Genomic DNA, 17,326 nt, shown 5'->3' with positions numbered 1-17,326 from the left:
ACTATTCTTAAAATCTTAACTTTTTTTTAAATTAGTATGTACTGATTTACGAGCGATGTCTTATGCGGGAAATGTAGGTAATAAATCTAATTAAAATTAGAGACGACATGGTGGAGTTATTCGTACCAGATCAGTTTAAGGAATTAGAAATTTAAGATATATTTGTGACTGTATCACTTAAAGTCCAAAATATACTAGAATGTAACAAGTATGTTATTCCCGATAGGATTCATATGCCTCTTTATAACGACCACTTTATAAGATACCCATGTGTACAATATGATAAATGATAGGTATATTATCATCTACGTATTTAACTATTTATTAGGTGTATTTTCGTCAAAACTCTAACATCCTAATACTCATTAATAATTAGATAATAACAACACTACCTTACTTAAAAATAACTTTTTTTATATCGGGATCAGCGAATGCCCATTCATAATTTTGTAGAGGATAATCTCAGAGCAATAAACCTAGGTTTATTCCTCTGAGAGGATAATATATACCTGCTTACCAGGATAATGTGAAACCATGTAATAAAATATTGGCAATGAATTGTAATGTGTAAAAGTGATATTAATTTAAGTGTGTGTGGTGTATTTATTTGTATGGGAGTAGATTGAGTGTTGTAGGTTATATTAACTGCCACTATACATAGATATAACTTGCACTTAGGAGATAATGATAAGGACATTTCTCGTTGTGAATATGATTTGCTCAATAATTGTGTAGCACGGATGAAGTTTTCATAGCCTTGTTATTAAAGAACTATTTTATTCGGTCAATTTTTTGTTTACAGATTACAGGAATTGATTTACAGCTAGTTCATACAGAAATGTTTACACTATCGTTTCTATTTCGGTGGTGACTTCAAATACAAGTCGGTATTCCCGGTTCATTAAATATACCGATAAAAATATTTTTTTCTTATGATCCAAGATTGACTACTTAAATAGTATGATACATTGTTGATTCGTGTACACACTGTCTTTAGAATTATAATTGATGTCGACTACAATACCTACACGTTTAATGCCGGCTGTACACACTCGCCGAGGCACACCGAGACAGGCCGAGAACGAGTATGTACATGGTGCATTCGTCTTGTCTCGCACTCTCGTGTCTCGCCTCGGCAGTCTCGGTCGCTGGTCGGTTTTTTGCGCCCGAGTCAAAGGGTCTCGTTGAGTCTCGCGAGGAAAACGAGAGCGAGCATGTACACACTCGTTCAGTTAGTTGCCACAGAGTTAGTTGCTCGCTGACGTTATTTATGAACGCACGTGTTTCACTATGTGGTCTAATGAACGAGAATTAAAGTTTTTGGAGTGCTATCAAACAGAACCTTTTTTATGGAACTTATTTTTTATGGATTTATTTTAAACTAGCTTTCCGCCCGCGTTTTCAAAGAAAAACCCGTTCCCGTAGGTTTCCGGGATAAAACTATCCTATGTCCTTTCTCGGGTATCAAAATATCTCTATACCAAATTTCATGCAAATTGGTTCAGTAGTTAAGGCGTGATCGAGTAACAGACAGACAGACAGAGTTACTTTCGCATTTATAATATTAGTATGGATTGGCCAGAAGGTTCTGCCACCAACTCAGCCAATTGATTTTCCATTTTACTTCTGAAACAAAGAAGCGTTTCTATTGATTCCTTAAAAATACAATAAAATACATTAACTATTCAGGAAGTTTTTATATTTATTTCCCTGTTTCTACTGCGGTGCATAGTAATCATCCACCATCTTCTTTTTCTCCATGGTTTGAGAATTTTTTTTTTATAGTAAATGTTTAAAAAATTATAATAGCTCACGGCACAAAGACAAATAGCAGCAGCTATTTCTACGTCCATTCTCGTGTAAGTCTTCAGTTCAAATGTTAGAACGAGTGTGTACAGGCATGCTCTCGACGAGAGTCTTTTCGGCCGAGGCTCTCGACGAGAGGCTCTCGACGAGTGTGTACAGCCGCGGTAAAAAATCTTTTCATAAAAATGTAAGGCCATGAGGGAATTAAAAAAAAAACCTGTGTGAACGATTTATGCCTTAGCAAAATAACATATCACTCAGGATTATCAACTCTGTATATTTGTATAATAACCTACACAATAAATTATATACTTACAAGTAACTACATAAAAATTGACAAGAGTATAAATAGTTCTATCACGGTTAATAATGTGTTCAGATACTATTTTATAATTTTGTTTACTGAGGGTTGTTACATATACAAAATTTAGTTCCTATAAATAATTTAGAATGTTACCAGTACCCTTAAACTTTTTGATGTGCTTGTAGATAAACACGCATTTTCTTCGCGCAATTATTTCTTTTTGTTATAAATTAAACATTTTCATTGTTTGCCCGTCGATAAAAAAATTGATTTTATATTTCAACAATAAAATGTTTTAATAAATTAACTTATTGTTTTATTTAATACATTTTTAAATGATTAATCTATTAGCATGTTTATTTATTCATCGAAATATGAGGAATAACCTTAATAATATGAACCTATGAGTTTCATGTGCACTTAAAACTAACTCTTCCCCAAAAACTTGTTCACTACCACTTTCGTAGTTTTTAAAAAAAGAAGTACCTATAGGAAAACTTAGTTACTATATACATACTTCTATAATGTTAAAAAGAAAGACTGGCTAACTATTAACAGATATATTTATATTATATCTTGATAACAATATATTTACGATTTACATATTAGGTAAAGTTATATTTACGTTATATGTTAAATGAAGTGCATAAAAGTTTGTACTTAAAAAAATAATCCTCCAATTTTAATATTATATATTATGAATAGTTTACCAATACCAAAATTATAAAATATATATTTATGTAATTTAATGTAAAGCAAGATGCAAATCTACTTTACATACCTTTGAGTATTTCTCACTTATGTGACATTATTTTTCTCATTATAATTTTTATAGTACTAGCACTGAGCACCTATAATAAAATATCTTTATAAATTTATACAGCAACAAATCCCAGCGTGAATGTTATTAGAACAACGCAGATGACATGAATTTTTGAAGCATGAAGCATATTATTTCAAGCCGGATCACGTCCAGTCTGCAGAAGTTCCAATGCATTTCTCAAATTGTTGATTGCAGTTTTAATATCTTCATAATTCAGGGCACTGCTGGCCCATTTGCAATACTTCTGAGCTTTGGCTATCTGTTCTGGGTTGAGTTGGGCGACGAGGTTCGAGTTATCACCATACAGAGTGCTTGGGGGCATTGGTTGTGGTTGTTGTGATGGGTCGAAGGGAATGAAGCCACCGGGGTTCGGGTCAGGAGTGTATGGCACTGGTGGAAGTTGGGACGCAGCGCGAAGTGCAGCGTTAGGATCAGGCAGGGAGTTGCTGAAGCTGGTAGGAATTGTGGGTTGAGAAGGATTGTCACTAAAACCGAATTCTTGAGGAAAGCTGCTTGGTGCCGGAGTGGGAGCGGGCGCTGGCGCTGACCCCTCTCCTTCAGCTAACGATCCAGTGTCGTTTTGTTCTCCTTCACCAGCGAGTGGAGTTGCTAAAGGAAAATATAATTAAATTTGACATGACGTTTTTTGATTTAAAATGTAAATAAAATATGCATTTATTCATATCAATCTACTGTTTTACTTTTTGTGTACACATTCAACTAACATCTGATTGGCTTACAATTAATTATTGATCTAATCAGAGATGATAATATACTAAATATATATTCCATGATTTAATTATCTTCTCTTAAATCCATCTATCAAAAGCTTAAGACACATGAACTTTATTTATGGTAAGGTGGAACTCATAACTACAAATTAGAATTCAATTTGCGGCTTCATTCACATGATCAAGTTGTCAGTAATTGTTAAACATGTCACATAATTAATATAGCGCCATCTATTGGAAGTTATAAATTTTGGAGTGATTTGAATTTGAATGTGTGTGAGTAATTCTGGTTCTTTCAACAGGAATAAGATCTTTCATTGTGGTGAAAAGTAGCCTGTATCACCAACTAAATATCCTCAAATACAAACAACATCATAAAATATCCTGTTACAGCGAGAGATAAAGAAACACATTTGTACAATATTTATAACATTAATAGAGACAAGAATTATATATTACTTACGTGGTTCAGGCATTTCTCCGTTCTTCAAAGCACTGTGTATGTGTGCAGCTCTCCACTTAGCATACTTTCTATTCTGAGCTGCTTCTTCAGTTAACTCACCAAATGTTGTAAGAACGTCATATATCATACCAGCCAGGAAGAATGATTTCACTACATTCCTAAAAAAAATCACTAGAATTACAATATAACAAACTTGGAAATTTAGAAAAAAATTAAATATTTAGATGAAGATAGTATTCTTTATCCTTCAATTCATTTAACTTCACTCTCCTAAGCTTTGAAAGTGTTAAAGAAGCTTTTAAGAATGATGTATGTCATATTGTAAGGCTTCATTATGAGATTTACCCCCTTCATGTTATACCTATTACATGTTTAAAAGTGTATCCAAATTCTTATAAATAACTTCAACTTACTTTCCATAATTCTGTTCTCTGTCTTGTTTATCAGCAAACAAGAACAATTTAAGTGCATAGTTCTCCAAATGAGCTTGAGCCACTACTTCATTAGATACGGCATCATTATCCTTATTTGTCTTTTTAGCTTCTTCTAACCAATCCATTATAGCTGAAAGCATAAAACAATATTATAATCAAGCAAGTTGTTTTATGACTAATATACAAAACTACGTTCCAACTGTCATCGAATTGTATCCATACTAATATTATAAATGCGAAAGTAACTCTGTCTGTCTGTCTGTTTGTTACTCAATCACGCCTAAACTACTGAACCAATTTGCATGAAATTTGGTATGGAGATATTTTGATACCCGAGAAAGGACAAAGGCTACCTTTTATTGCGAAATATGTACCACGGGCGAAGCCGGGGCGGACCGTAGTCCGTAATCTAGTATTTACATAAATATATTTATGCAGAATAAACGTAATGTTATAAGTTGCCTTTTATTATTTATATGGTATTTTTATTCATCACTATTTCAAAATATACCATAATCGAGGGCTCGTGGGGGAAAGAATATGAATAAGTAAGATAACAATAACTCACCCATGAGAACCTTTGTTTCCTCAGGCGTTTTCTTCGTTGTAAGTTTAAGCCCAACTTGTAATGCATGCAAACGACACCAATATGCGATGACGGGATCTCTAGCATCGTGTTCTGATGCAGTTTTTAAGTAATATTGAATACTCTTCAGGCTGGCTGGGCAATCCGGAATGTTTAGAGACATTTTGATGCTTTTTCACTGACTAATAATTCACAAGCTCACAATACAAAATATTAATAACTTCTAATATTTTCAAACTGTATCGTTTTTAGGTGTAAACTTTTATCCGAAAAACGGAAAATCTTTATTATTATTATGAAGTAATTATGTTAAATTTTTCACTTTATTACTCATTTCGTCATTTGTATTTATAAAATTTTGCTTGACGTCTATCAGTGTCACAATGTCACAATTGCTATTTACTACCTTGACATTGACAACGGAAGATAAAAAATTTGACGAATTCCTCATGACGATATGGAAATAGGACAAGTTTATTTATCTGTACTTCCAGTATTGATATTTCTGATGGAGTTTTGAACTTTGATGCACAGAGTACATTATTATAACTGCTTTGATGTTTCATGTCTCATGAGTAAATTGCTTTCTTTGCCCAATTGACAGTTGTGATATTTTGTGAACTTTTGTGGAAGAAAAATTGTAATAAATTAAAGGCTATTGTAAAAACTATCCTCTAAAATGCCGTCGAAGCAAAGGAAAATTGCAATGATGGGCTACAGATCTGTTGGTAATGGCCTGGAATCAGCCTATTATTTTTAAGTTTATATTTTTATTATGACGTTATAATTTTTAAAAACACATTTGCAGGAAAATCTTCTCTTATTATACAGTTTGTTGAAGGCCAATTTGTAGATTCGTACGATCCAACTATTGAAAACAGTAAGTAATATTGTTGTTAATTATACAGAAGAACAATATACTCACTTCTTTGTTAGAACTACAAATTAGTTAACCTTAGAATAGTTAAAATTCTTATTGCGATTAATTGGTTGATTTTTTGTAGCTTTTACAAAGTTCATCCGGTTAAATTCAACAGAGTATGAAGTAAAGTTAGTGGATACAGCTGGTCAGGATGAGTATAGTATATTTCCTCTTCAATACAGTATGGATTATCATGGCTATGTTTTAGTATATTCTATCACATCAAGTAAAAGCTTTCAAATTGTACAAATAATATATGACAAATTATTAGACATGGTTGGAAAAATACAGTGAGTATTCATTTTATTTATATTTATAACACTGGATATGTTTATTTTTACCATTATCAGTACTGTCAACTATTGTACAATTATAAAAAAAAAATCCATTTAAAATTTTTTTGTTTAGCGAGGAAATATCACATTTGATTTTTAGTTTTATTTGTATAAAAACAGTTGAAAAGAAGGAGAAAAAAAAGTAAAAGTTGAGTCATAAATAAAAGCTAAATGCAGCTGCTGATTTATCATCAGTTTTATTTTATTTATACAAAACTGTTCTCATTTATGTCAAATACTTTTAGTTCTTTCACTAAGGATGCTATTATGAATGTTTTCAGTGTTCCTATAGTGTTAGTTGGAAATAAAACAGATCTCCATTTAGAAAGAAAGATCAGTACAGAGGAAGGAAAGAGATTGGCTGAAAAGTGGAATGCTGCATTTGTAGAAACCAGTGCTAAACGGAATGAGGTAAAAGATTCTATTGTGTTTGTTATTTAAATTTATTTCATGACTGTTTTCGTTAAAATCTACAAATAGATGCTTACTTTAACTTGAATTTATAAAATACTAGCTTTCCACTCACGGCTTCGCCCGCGTTTTCAGAGAAAACCCAGCATAGTTCCCTTTCCCGTGGGATTTCTGGTATAAAACATATCCTATCTCTCAAGTTGGATTGAACTGCACATGGTGTGCGAATTTTATTGTAATCGGTTAAGTGGTTTAGGAGTCCATTGAGGACAAACATTGTGACACGAGATATATATATATATATATATATATTAAGATTAACTCAAAAACGTTAGTATGTATTTTAAATATTAATCTGCGATTATTCCTTCCAGTCTGTTACGGATATGTTCCATGCAATGCTCTCTGAAATAGAGAGATCAGATGGGCACATGCCAGAAAAAAGTGGATGTACTATTTGTTAAGAAAGGACACAATCAAAGTGCTTAATGTGATTATATTTTCGTGCACACCTGTAACAGTAGCTATTATATTTAGCAATTAAGTTATGTTGTGTTCACTTGTATGTAATGGATATGAATTGTTTAAAGTTTTCTCTTATCAATAAATTTCAGAGTTAAGTAGTAAGTACCGTATGTGGCTAGGTGACTGGTATGTACACAAATATACAATCAGTTAGTATAAAGAGATCTTAAAGAAAGACAGTTGAAAATTGAAATAGTAATGCAATATTCAATAAGTTGCCAATTTCAGTGCTTTTGTTTGTTGTTTCAGCTTCTATTCTAAATATGTGTAACAAATTCCACTTAACAGTATTTCCAATATTGAGAATATTTCGTATAAGAAGCCCCAATTGTCATTTAAAATAGTTAAGAGCGAAGAGCACTAACTGATGTTATAACTTGTAACATTTCAGTTTTTTTATTTCATAAATAATGCAAAATCTCTTGATGACTTCAAGGGGCAGTTTCATCACTTGAATATAGTCTCATTAACAGTTTTAATGTATATTTTCATCAAAAAGTAAATAGGTGTGAGATGATGAACTCACCCTTATAATTTACTACTTATTGTATAAGTTTTGAACATGTGTATTATTTCACAGCCTTATTGTTCAATTTGTGATGAAATGTCCACCCAGCACCACCCACTTAAACACAATTTTGTGTCCCTAAACTTTGTATCACTGTTGTAATTCTTGAATATTCGGATATCAGAATTAGGCAGGTGTAGATGAGTGCAATGTTAATAATTACTCAATTTCTATTAAAATATGATTAAAAAAGTTAATTATCAGTCTAGAAAATAACCTTCATAATTTTTTATATTCAACTTACACATTAGCTTTGTCGATCCATTATTTTACAAGCAAGGATAGAATAAGGGTGCACTCACACACATCAGTCACCGTCTAGTCACCGATGACTGATCGGTGACGGTTTGTGTACGTATCCACAAACACCAGTCACCGTCATGTTGTCCGTCAGTCACGTCGCCGGTTTGACTGAATCATTGAACACATACATCAGGTTAGTCAGTGATTAGACGTGTGTCACGCTAGAGAACATGTAGCAATTATTGACGGTAGCACGACGCTGACTGAACTGAGACGTGACGGCACCGGGTGAGTGGGGATAAAAGTATGATACATGTATGGAAAGATTATTTGACGTGCCTAGGGAATGCAAATCCGTTTACTTTACAAAATCCGGATTTTGAAAAACGGATTTATACAATAATCCGGAGAATCCGGATTTAGCGGATTTTGAATGAAAAATTTGACTTTTCCGTTTGAAACGTTTATTATTATGTAAAATCAATAAAAAAACATGAATCTTAGTTAAATCAAATGTATTTATATTTTTCAATAACTAGAAATTAACTAGACAAACTCTAAAATTCTAATAAAATAAAAACTTTTACACTTTGGTAAAGAAAAAACATAAAGCAGACTCCTTGTCACATCCATCAGACATAAACATTATAACCAAGAATTATAACAAAACATTTAATATTTTCGTAGATAATAGAAACAACATAAATTGCAAACAGAGTTTTCATCATATACAAACATATTAAAACGAAACAGCTTCAATTTTCTAAATCAGTAAGCAAAATCCTATTTTGCTTTTTCATTCTTTATTAGTAATGATGACAGTCTTTCCATCAGAGTTCTTATTTTTATCAAAATCAGTAATAACAAAATTCAAATTTTCATGAACACAACTACACACAAAGTATAACTTCAATAAACAAGATTCTACAATGTTAAAAAAAATACGTATTAATCATAGCTAAAATAAAACATTATAAATGGAAGCTACTCCATTACTTAGCCTGTCTTCACTCGAATACTCGTAGCTGCGTAAGCTGAAATACGTTCCAGTCGACGCTTCGAATGGTGATAAATTGTTGTAAACAAAAGTCAACAGTAATGCAATGTGATAAGATCTAAATTCAAACGTATTATTTCTAGGCCCGCTTCGCGACGTGTCGCGATTCGCGCCAAATTCGACTGCTTGCGCAGGAACGGGATGCACTTACAGTGCCATCTATCGTCTAACGCAAGAAACATTAGAACCTATAAATATTGTAATACTGTGCTAATATGTTCGAAAAATCCGGATTCCATTCTTTAAATCCGGATTTAAAAGCCTATTTAAATTCGAGCAAAATCCGGATTTATCGGATTTCGGGTAATCCGGATTGCATTCCCTAGACGTGCCTGACCGGTGACGTCACTGATAGATTTCGTGCCGGCGACTGTCGTGTGGGAACAGAGTCATACTAGAACTATTGATACATATTTTTTTTTAATCCTGTCCGGTGACGTGCCGTGACGGTGACTGATGTGTGTGAGTGCACCCTAATAAAAAAAAAAAACACGGTGACACCAAAAATAGTTCAAAAAAATGACAAAATAATTTGTTTTTATGTGGTATTTTCTATTGTTATAAGAATATAAAATATTTATTTGTATCCAATTAGATTTAAGTGTGTATAATAGATTTTGTTAGCAAAGATATTAAAGTGCGACTTAAGTTTTTAAATTTTAATCATAATCTGTATGTCATAGGCCAAGCTTGAGAGAACTACACTGATAAGAAATATAAATAATTTTTTTTATGTTATGACTAAATCCAGATTTATTTACAATTGAAAAGCTGTTGGTATAAATATAAATATAGTTGTATTTTGACCTTAGTTATATGTACTCACTACTGATTTGATCAATGAATATAGTTTACATTACGAGGATATGTTTGATTGCATTTAGTGAAGTTAGCATACATGAAACCCATACTATCATAATTATTGTAAGGTATGAGTTTTTAATCCAACCACCATAATTCAGTTGGATATCTCTTACGACTTACTTTGTATATTATATCATAAGGTTATTCATTTCATAGTGTTAATAGCTTTCTGTGGCGGCTTTTAAAAATAATGTGTATAGAAATGATCTGTAACTGATCATTCTGGATTTTTACGTCACATTTATACCCATGCTTTATTCAATTATTATGTTGTTACTGTTTCTATTGAAATTAAACTACAATTCCATCGAAATATGGCACTACAATATAATGGTTTCAAAAGTTTACATTCATATTTTAAAAAGGGATATTAAATCGAACATACATTTTTTAAATACATGAGTGCACTCCCAATGGAGATTTTCAACGTATATCTATTTTTTTACTCCTTATGATATATCCATGATATATCCTTGACAGGATACATTTAAAGTTTAAACACTTTTGTACGTAATTTTTAAGTCTCGTATTGTGTGTGGAAAACGTGCATATCAAAAATATAGGCCCATTCAAATGTGAGAAATGTATAATAATGATGATGAAAGAATAGCACACAATATGGTGGAATCTTTTTGTACAGCAGTTTTTGGTCAATATACTTTAGTTGAGATTTTTCAGTAAATGCATACTTTCTTGAAGATAATGTTAAAATTTTTAAGTACATTGAAAATAATTTTAAAACTCGAATTATTTTACTTAATGTTCCTCTGACGGATTTAATAATAACTTAAAATTCATTTGGTAAAGCATTGAGATATTGTATATTGAGATAATGTATGGCATATTATTGTTGTTAAAACGGGTGTTAACATTAACATGTAGTGTAATCCCATAGAAAAATTCCTCAGGAGAAGGTTTTCCAACTTAATTTAAGTTGAAATATGATATTTTTTGATGAAGTGGAGCAAAATAAATGCCTCCACATAATCAATTGATATATTCTGTGAACAAATAGCATTCTTGAGGTCCTAGACATCTGAAAATCATTTCTTATGAAATCTATGAATGTACTAGTACTGCAAAAATATTTAATTAACACATAATGGCCTATTACCAGATATTATATTTACATTTTACAGTTTCTAAAAAAAATTGTTTTTTGTGATACTGTTTTGTTACAAGAAAACTGGCAAATGATAAATGGGTTTAAAATACCTACATAAATGTTTTATTAATTATAGAATTAAAATTATAATTGTAATTTACACAGTTAATAATTTGAACGTAGTGTTCTGCGTTATGCTAGAATCAATCAATGTAGAAAAAGCAAGAAAAAGGACTTATTTCTAGGCAATAATGTATGAATATTGTGTGATCGGTGTAGCATAGAATGTAATTATGTAAATATTTTTATTTAAAGCAATTAAAGTAAATGGCACAAATAATAAATTTAGAATTTCAGCAAGTCAAGTCAATAAATATTGTGGAAAAGTGAAGCGTGTGCTTATTAGAAATTCCTATCGAGATATTAGGCGCTGGTGAGCCTCAATTATGTTATTAATTTTGCTTTCGCGTGGACTTACTGCTGAAATTAAAAAATTAAAATTCGTACGTACTGCTAAAACAGGAGGAAGATCACGATTCTTTTTTATATCTTTTTTTTTGGAAAATCAATAGATGTATGGCGTCGTATAATAATTTATATAAGGTTATGACTTACAAAGGTGGATTTAGAACATTTCCACACACCTTCCTCCTCAATTATTTTGTAGGTATTTTCCTAATTTGTTATCTCAGATAAACTAAATATACGATCAAATAAAAAACTTTTTAGTTGATCTGAGTTTATAATTCGCGTGGTCGTTAGACTCAACTTATGTCGCTATCTCCTAATTTAAAAAATAGGATAAAATATGACTCAATCTTGTTCATCGAAAAGTTCTGAATCTACTGTGAGTGTCTGTGCGTTACCATAAAAGCAAAAATATTAAATTTTTTCAAGTGGTTTGTTTCCATGAGCAAGAGAGATGTTTTGTTTTGTATTAATTACAATTGTAAAATAACGTTGCAATGTGAATGAACTTAAAAGAGTGGCTGTAAGTAAAATTATTTGTCAATAAAGTCGTCACTGGGTTATGTGCATTACAAAATAAGATTGTTTTATTTACGCATACTTGAAAAAAAAACTTAGTAGGTACCTAGTACCTACCTAATTTAATATTTTGACTTGCGCGTGCGCCACGGTAAACGCTTTCGTTTTTTTTAATAATATAATTTAAATTTTTTGTTAACATTCATAAAAAAAACAGCTTTTTACTACAACTACACTAACAAAGCCATAACCTCGTAAGTCCCCGCGTACTTATACAAGTACAAATTAATGATAGCAGTTCAAACCTGACATTTTAACTACATAGATAGAGCAATAACCTAATGTACTTACCCAAGTACAAAATATTAATTCCCCGTTTACCGGGTTTTTTTTTGCAATGGTAACTCTAATACGGTCTTTATCATTCTTTACTCTATGGTCAGTTTCGCCATGTTAGACAGGTTACGTCAACTGTCAGTGTCAGTGTCACTTTTTCGCAAAATGTCTACTCGGTCCGGTTGTCGGTCAGCACGAGGTAAGAATATCTCTTTAAATCTATGTAATCATTTGTTTTTTCTATTGTTTTATGCCTGAAGTAGTGCCTATAAACATTGAATATTGTAAAATTATAAATCTTTAAAAGCAAACTATATATTTAAGGTGATTCGTGACTGGTCAAAGAAATTTGTACTTGACGTGGTACATTAGGCGTTTGTTACATAAACAACCGCTTATAATTTGTACTTGTGGTGGTACGTTCGGACTTTATTACAACCGTGTTTTTTTTTATTGTAGCAGTAGATGACAAGCAGATATCACAACTTCTCAATAACTCTGACTTCGAGGACGCTGATGATGAAGATGTGTATATTCCTGAACCCGACGAAGGATCAAATAGCGACTCATCTTCATCTTCGGAATCCGAAGATGGAGAAGCAGAAGTTGCAGTACGCGAACGTGGACGTGGACTTGATCTCTTATACTTGACTGTGATTTAACTCTAAAGTGTCAATTAACTAGTACGTAAGGAAGATTATTCGTTATTGTATGTGCTCTATTTTGATAAGTAGGTACAGTGATACCGTTATTCTTTGATTTATAAACGTTGATTATGCTTCAATTGTCTTTGAAAAAGATTGTTTCTGGTGTTATAATGTAAAATGTTAATTTAAGTGATGTTTAGAAGAAAAATATGATTTACTTTTGATACTAAATAAAACCTTTAACTTTTTTCACATTGTTTTTGATATACTGCGTAAAAACCTAATGTACTTACACAAGTACAAAATATTTTCAATGTTTATCTTCCTAAAGAGGTCCCATACATCACAAACATACCGTAAAAAATAGAGACAACAGTAAATCACTTCCAAAACTACCTAAAACCGACATATCTTTGTCTCGGTCTGAAGCACTATTGTTGATACGTACTTGGTATAGTACAGCCGGTAGCTATGACTATTGATCTTAAAAAAACACAGGACTTTCGAGGATAAACAAAGCCCAAAGGAGCCATAAAGTAATCTACTTGCTTCTAATTGTAAATTAGAAAATGCTCGTAAACTATTTAGGATTTTTCTTGTGAATTTTGGCACAGGCAACTTAATCTTGGTTGGTGGCGTATCTACCTCTTGTTTGTATATATAATATCATTGATTCCATAACGATATATTAACAATTATAAGAAACGAATAACGATATTGATTCAAAGAAATTTCTAAAACTTGTTTAACTATTTTCTTCTCGGAGCAATTATCAAGCCTGGAGAAGTAACAATTAATTGAACAATAAAGCACTAGTTTGGCCTTTTTGGCTTATGGCAAAATGTCATGCGAAAAAAGAGGACAGATATATGTCAGTTCGACAGTTTGAAATGACATGTAGCCATTTCAATTTGTTTTAGTGACCAGTCTGGTCACTAACGCATGGTGATTTTAATTATTGTTTTTGAAGTGAAAAACGTGTTTTCTTGTTTCTTATGTTATTTTCTGAAAAGATAATTTACTAAAGATTACATGGCTTGTGTTGTTCACGGCTGTAAAAGCCGTAGTACTGGGAAATCGGATGAAGATTGGAATTTGTCTTTTCACAGGTTAGTGTTTTGATCATTTTTTTTTGTTAATTGTATTATAAATAAGTTAATTTACGTTATTTTCATAATCATCAATGTTTTATCTAACCGTAATCATTGAAATGAAATCATAATCAGCTTAGTTTTTAGAAAAAATGCAAAATATAACTTCCATAGTGTTGTGCAATTATCGATACTTGAGTAGGTACGAAGTACTTCATTGATAATGACTGCTTTAGGTTAGGAGAAAAAAAAAAGGTATTTAAGTATGGATTTTATTGTTATTTGCAGGTTTCTGGCTTGAGAAAAATTAAAAGATGTTTGGGTTAAAGCTATAGCACAGGGAAAATTGGAAGCCTTCAAAACATTCTCGGCCTTGTTCAAATCATTTCGAATCAGACGGGAAGAAAAGTAAAGTGTTTTGCAGAGATGCTGTGCCACAAGTTTAAGGTGGCATCTATTTTAAATAATAAATATTGTAATTTGTTAATTAAGTATCGAAATAAAATGTTGTAAAATTTTTTTTTAAATTTTATTTGTTTTATTTGAAGCAATTTATTTTAAACTTTTACCAATTTTTTCCTGTGGGAATGAGTTATTTTCCCGCGGTAAACTGTAGCCCATATGTTATTCTGATGTTTAATCTATAATATGTATAATTGTAAAGTTTTTCGTGAAAGAATATCAAATGTCCATTCTTATATATTTTTGCTTTTATAATATTAGTAGGATACGATTATTGATTTGTAAAAAGATCAACCAGGTGGAAGTCAGATTCGCGCACGAAGGGGTTTAGTATAATTCTATGAATGAATCTATGAAAACAGGAAAAAATACGTACCTTTTTACGAAACCATAAAAAACAACCTAAACCGAAATATGTACCTTATAATATTTTTTTATAAATACCACTATCATACAATGCAAGGCAGTCAATACGCATCGTAAATGAATAATTCCAAATTAAAAGAATCTTAAATTATCTTCAAGCAATTTTATAACTTAATTTTTTTATTTATCGATATTTTAGTATTCGATGAAGTGGCAAGCACTACCTTTTTAGAACAAAAAGTGGCTACATGTGGATTTGAATGCCAAGCCGATAACAGTGTGTTGTCTCTTTCTATCGCATTAATTAGGGTATTGAATAAAAGAGAGCCACTATATAAGAAACGTTCAATTAATTGTTACTTCTCCAGGCTTGTTAATTGCTCCGAGATTTTCTTGAATTGATTTGTTTGTTGTCATGAACTGTGACGTCATACGAAGCGCGCCAAATGGCCGCGTCGTTTGAATTGTCGATTTGAGTTGGGTTGGTTGCTCAACCTTTATCAAGCACAAGTCCGATCGTGCATGGAATACTGCTCTCACCTCTGGGACGGTTCCGCCAAGTACCAGCTGGAGGCGCTTGAGGCGATAGAGAGGCGTGCCAAGAGGCTAATAAACGACGATGAGCTAGTAGGCAAAAAACTCCAGAGCCTCGCCCACCGTCGCAGAGTGGCAAGTTTATCGGTATTTTATCGGATACACTTTGGTGAGTGCGCTGCGGAATTGCACGATTTAATTCCGCCATCCCCGTTTTTCCATCGATCGTCGAGGCGCACAGACTCTAGGCATCGCCATATGGTGGATGTTCCATGTACCCGGACAAAGCGGTTCGGATCGACATTCTTCATCCGAACCGCGAGGGACTGGAACATGCTTCCTGAGTATGTGTTCCCCGACGAGTACAATATGGGGGTCTTCAAGCGAAGAGTGAACGGGTACCTTCTAGGGAAGCGCGCTCCATCATAGGCCACATCTCAGCTTACCATCAGGCGAGATCGTGGTCAAGCGCTTCCCTATCACACAATAAAATAAAAAAAAGTTGGGTTTTTTACAAAAAAAAAATTATATACTTTTAATTACTTTTTGGCTGCGAAACTTTTCTCCCCTATACAAAATGTTGTAAACTATCGAATAAAAAAAAAATCATGCATGTTCCTATTAAACATACAATATTGTGTGTGTAATATTATGAATTAAAAAATATTTTTGAACGAAGATGACTGTCACTTTGACATTTTATTGTTGTCAACAACAAGTTTATTGTGAAGATGGCGACGACAGGGGTTGGTTTTCGGTGGTTAGATATATTGGAAAAAGAATTCGATAAAGCATGTGTTGGATTAGATACATCATTAGGTAAGCATCTTTTATATATTGTCATAATTTTCTCAACTTATCTTTAATCTGTCAAGTACATTTTCACAAGAAACACAGCTTCGTTTGTGAACCAACTTACAACATAATTCCTCTAATTTCCTTTCCTTTTCGCTTATTTTTTTTTTATTCATTAAAACTTCTGTCTTAACTTGTCTTATACACTATCGTTAGGATTTTACACACATTACGTAAACAATAAATGAGCGGTTAGGTCATTGACTATAATCAATAAACATTAAGATGAAATCGTTATGTTTTACAGTGGAACTGGAAACGGAGGAGCCGGAGACAGTGTTTTCAGCACGACAGAAAATAGCAACACTTAGCTCATGTTTTGCCCAGCTCACACACAAAGCCTTGACAATATTCCAACATAGTGCTAAACTTGAGGTAAGTAGGTGTTTCAGGTTACTGTCTTGTTTCGTAATATGTTTAAACATTTTTGCATATTATTTACCTATTGATATTGAAACAAGGATACTTATGTCAAATAAATAGGTAAGTCATAATTTAACCTTACTTGAAACAGTTATGTGTACTGAAAGTATATTATGAAGTACTGAACTATAGTTAGTTGTAAGTTTAGACATTATAGAAGTGTTACAATATTTAGTACTGCTGTGAGTAAAACTAGGTAATTAATAAATAATTTTAAGTCCTGGACAGCTGTTGCCTGTTATGAGAGCCAAATAATTATATTGAAACCTTCCTACAATTCACTACTCCTACACTAGGTACTTCCTTCATTTTTTTCAATCAATATTTTGTTCTGTATTAGAATATATTTATTTATAAAATTCTATTAAATACCATGATTCCTGTAATGATATAATGATGTTATAAATAAAATGATGGTTTTATATACCTAATTAAAATTCAAAGTGGA

At 32.1% G+C, this 17,326-nt stretch overlaps 3 protein-coding genes and 1 long non-coding RNA gene across 5 annotated transcripts in view; 3 read left to right on the top strand and 1 right to left on the bottom strand.

Moving 5' to 3' along the window:
• Positions 1-493: 493 nt before the first annotated feature.
• Vta1 (vesicle trafficking 1) lies at positions 494-5,525 on the bottom strand. The gene is made up of 4 exons (XM_090107161.1): positions 5,130-5,525; positions 4,541-4,691; positions 4,128-4,285; positions 494-3,542 (listed from the first exon to the last, which is right to left on the bottom strand). Exons 1-4 carry the CDS (start codon positions 5,308-5,310, stop codon positions 3,067-3,069), a joined length of 966 nt encoding a protein of 321 aa, XP_089963287.1. The 5' UTR covers positions 5,311-5,525; the 3' UTR covers positions 494-3,066.
• A 180-nt stretch (positions 5,526-5,705) lies between these two features.
• On the top strand, positions 5,706-8,192 carry Rheb (Ras homolog enriched in brain). The gene is made up of 5 exons (XM_090107178.1): positions 5,706-5,875; positions 5,956-6,027; positions 6,152-6,359; positions 6,686-6,815; positions 7,190-8,192. Exons 1-5 carry the CDS (start codon positions 5,827-5,829, stop codon positions 7,277-7,279), a joined length of 549 nt encoding a protein of 182 aa, XP_089963304.1. The 5' UTR covers positions 5,706-5,826; the 3' UTR covers positions 7,280-8,192.
• A 4,463-nt stretch (positions 8,193-12,655) lies between these two features.
• On the top strand, positions 12,656-13,395 carry LOC149904759 (uncharacterized). Its single transcript, XR_016457260.1, has 2 exons — positions 12,656-12,699; positions 12,960-13,395. It is a non-coding gene; the product is annotated as an uncharacterized LOC149904759 (long non-coding RNA).
• A 2,871-nt stretch (positions 13,396-16,266) lies between these two features.
• LOC149904757 (uncharacterized) overlaps positions 16,267-17,326 on the top strand; it is a 41,757-nt gene continuing 40,697 nt past the window's right edge. The window contains exons 1-2 of one of the 2 annotated variants that reach the window (XM_090106975.1): positions 16,267-16,419; positions 16,703-16,830. In XM_090106975.1, the coding sequence (XP_089963101.1) occupies positions 16,332-16,419; positions 16,703-16,830 (216 nt within the window). In that variant the 5' untranslated portion in view covers positions 16,267-16,331. Of the gene's footprint in view, positions 16,420-16,702; positions 16,831-17,326 lie in introns of those variants that run through there. The other variant, XM_090106976.1, reaches the window with a different exon arrangement.

Source organism: Colias eurytheme, chromosome 11 (assembly GCF_061535395.1).
Source record: "Colias eurytheme isolate Ceu_HAF_F1 chromosome 11, ilColEury1 Martin Lab GWU primary, whole genome shotgun sequence".
NCBI classification, from domain to species: domain Eukaryota; kingdom Metazoa; phylum Arthropoda; class Insecta; order Lepidoptera; family Pieridae; genus Colias; species Colias eurytheme.
This window is presented reverse-complemented; position numbering and strand designations above follow the sequence as displayed.

Bases quoted from the DNA above. Each gene is read 5' to 3' on its own strand.
- Vta1 (XM_090107161.1), bottom strand. From the start codon at position 5,310: ATGTCTCTAAACATTCCGGATTGCCCAGCCAGCCTGAAGAGTATTCAA. The intron at 4,286-4,540 runs GTAAGTTGAAGT...GATTTTTTTTAG, and splicing joins AGAGAACAGAATTATGGAAA to GAATGTAGTGAAATCATTCT. The intron at 3,543-4,127 runs GTAAGTAATATA...ATTTTCCTTTAG, and splicing joins CGGAGAAATGCCTGAACCAC to CAACTCCACTCGCTGGTGAA.
- Rheb (XM_090107178.1), top strand. From the start codon at position 5,827: ATGCCGTCGAAGCAAAGGAAAATTGCAATGATGGGCTACAGATCTGTT. The intron at 6,028-6,151 runs GTAAGTAATATT...GATTTTTTGTAG, and splicing joins CGATCCAACTATTGAAAACA to CTTTTACAAAGTTCATCCGG. The intron at 6,816-7,189 runs GTAAAAGATTCT...TATTCCTTCCAG, and splicing joins CCAGTGCTAAACGGAATGAG to TCTGTTACGGATATGTTCCA.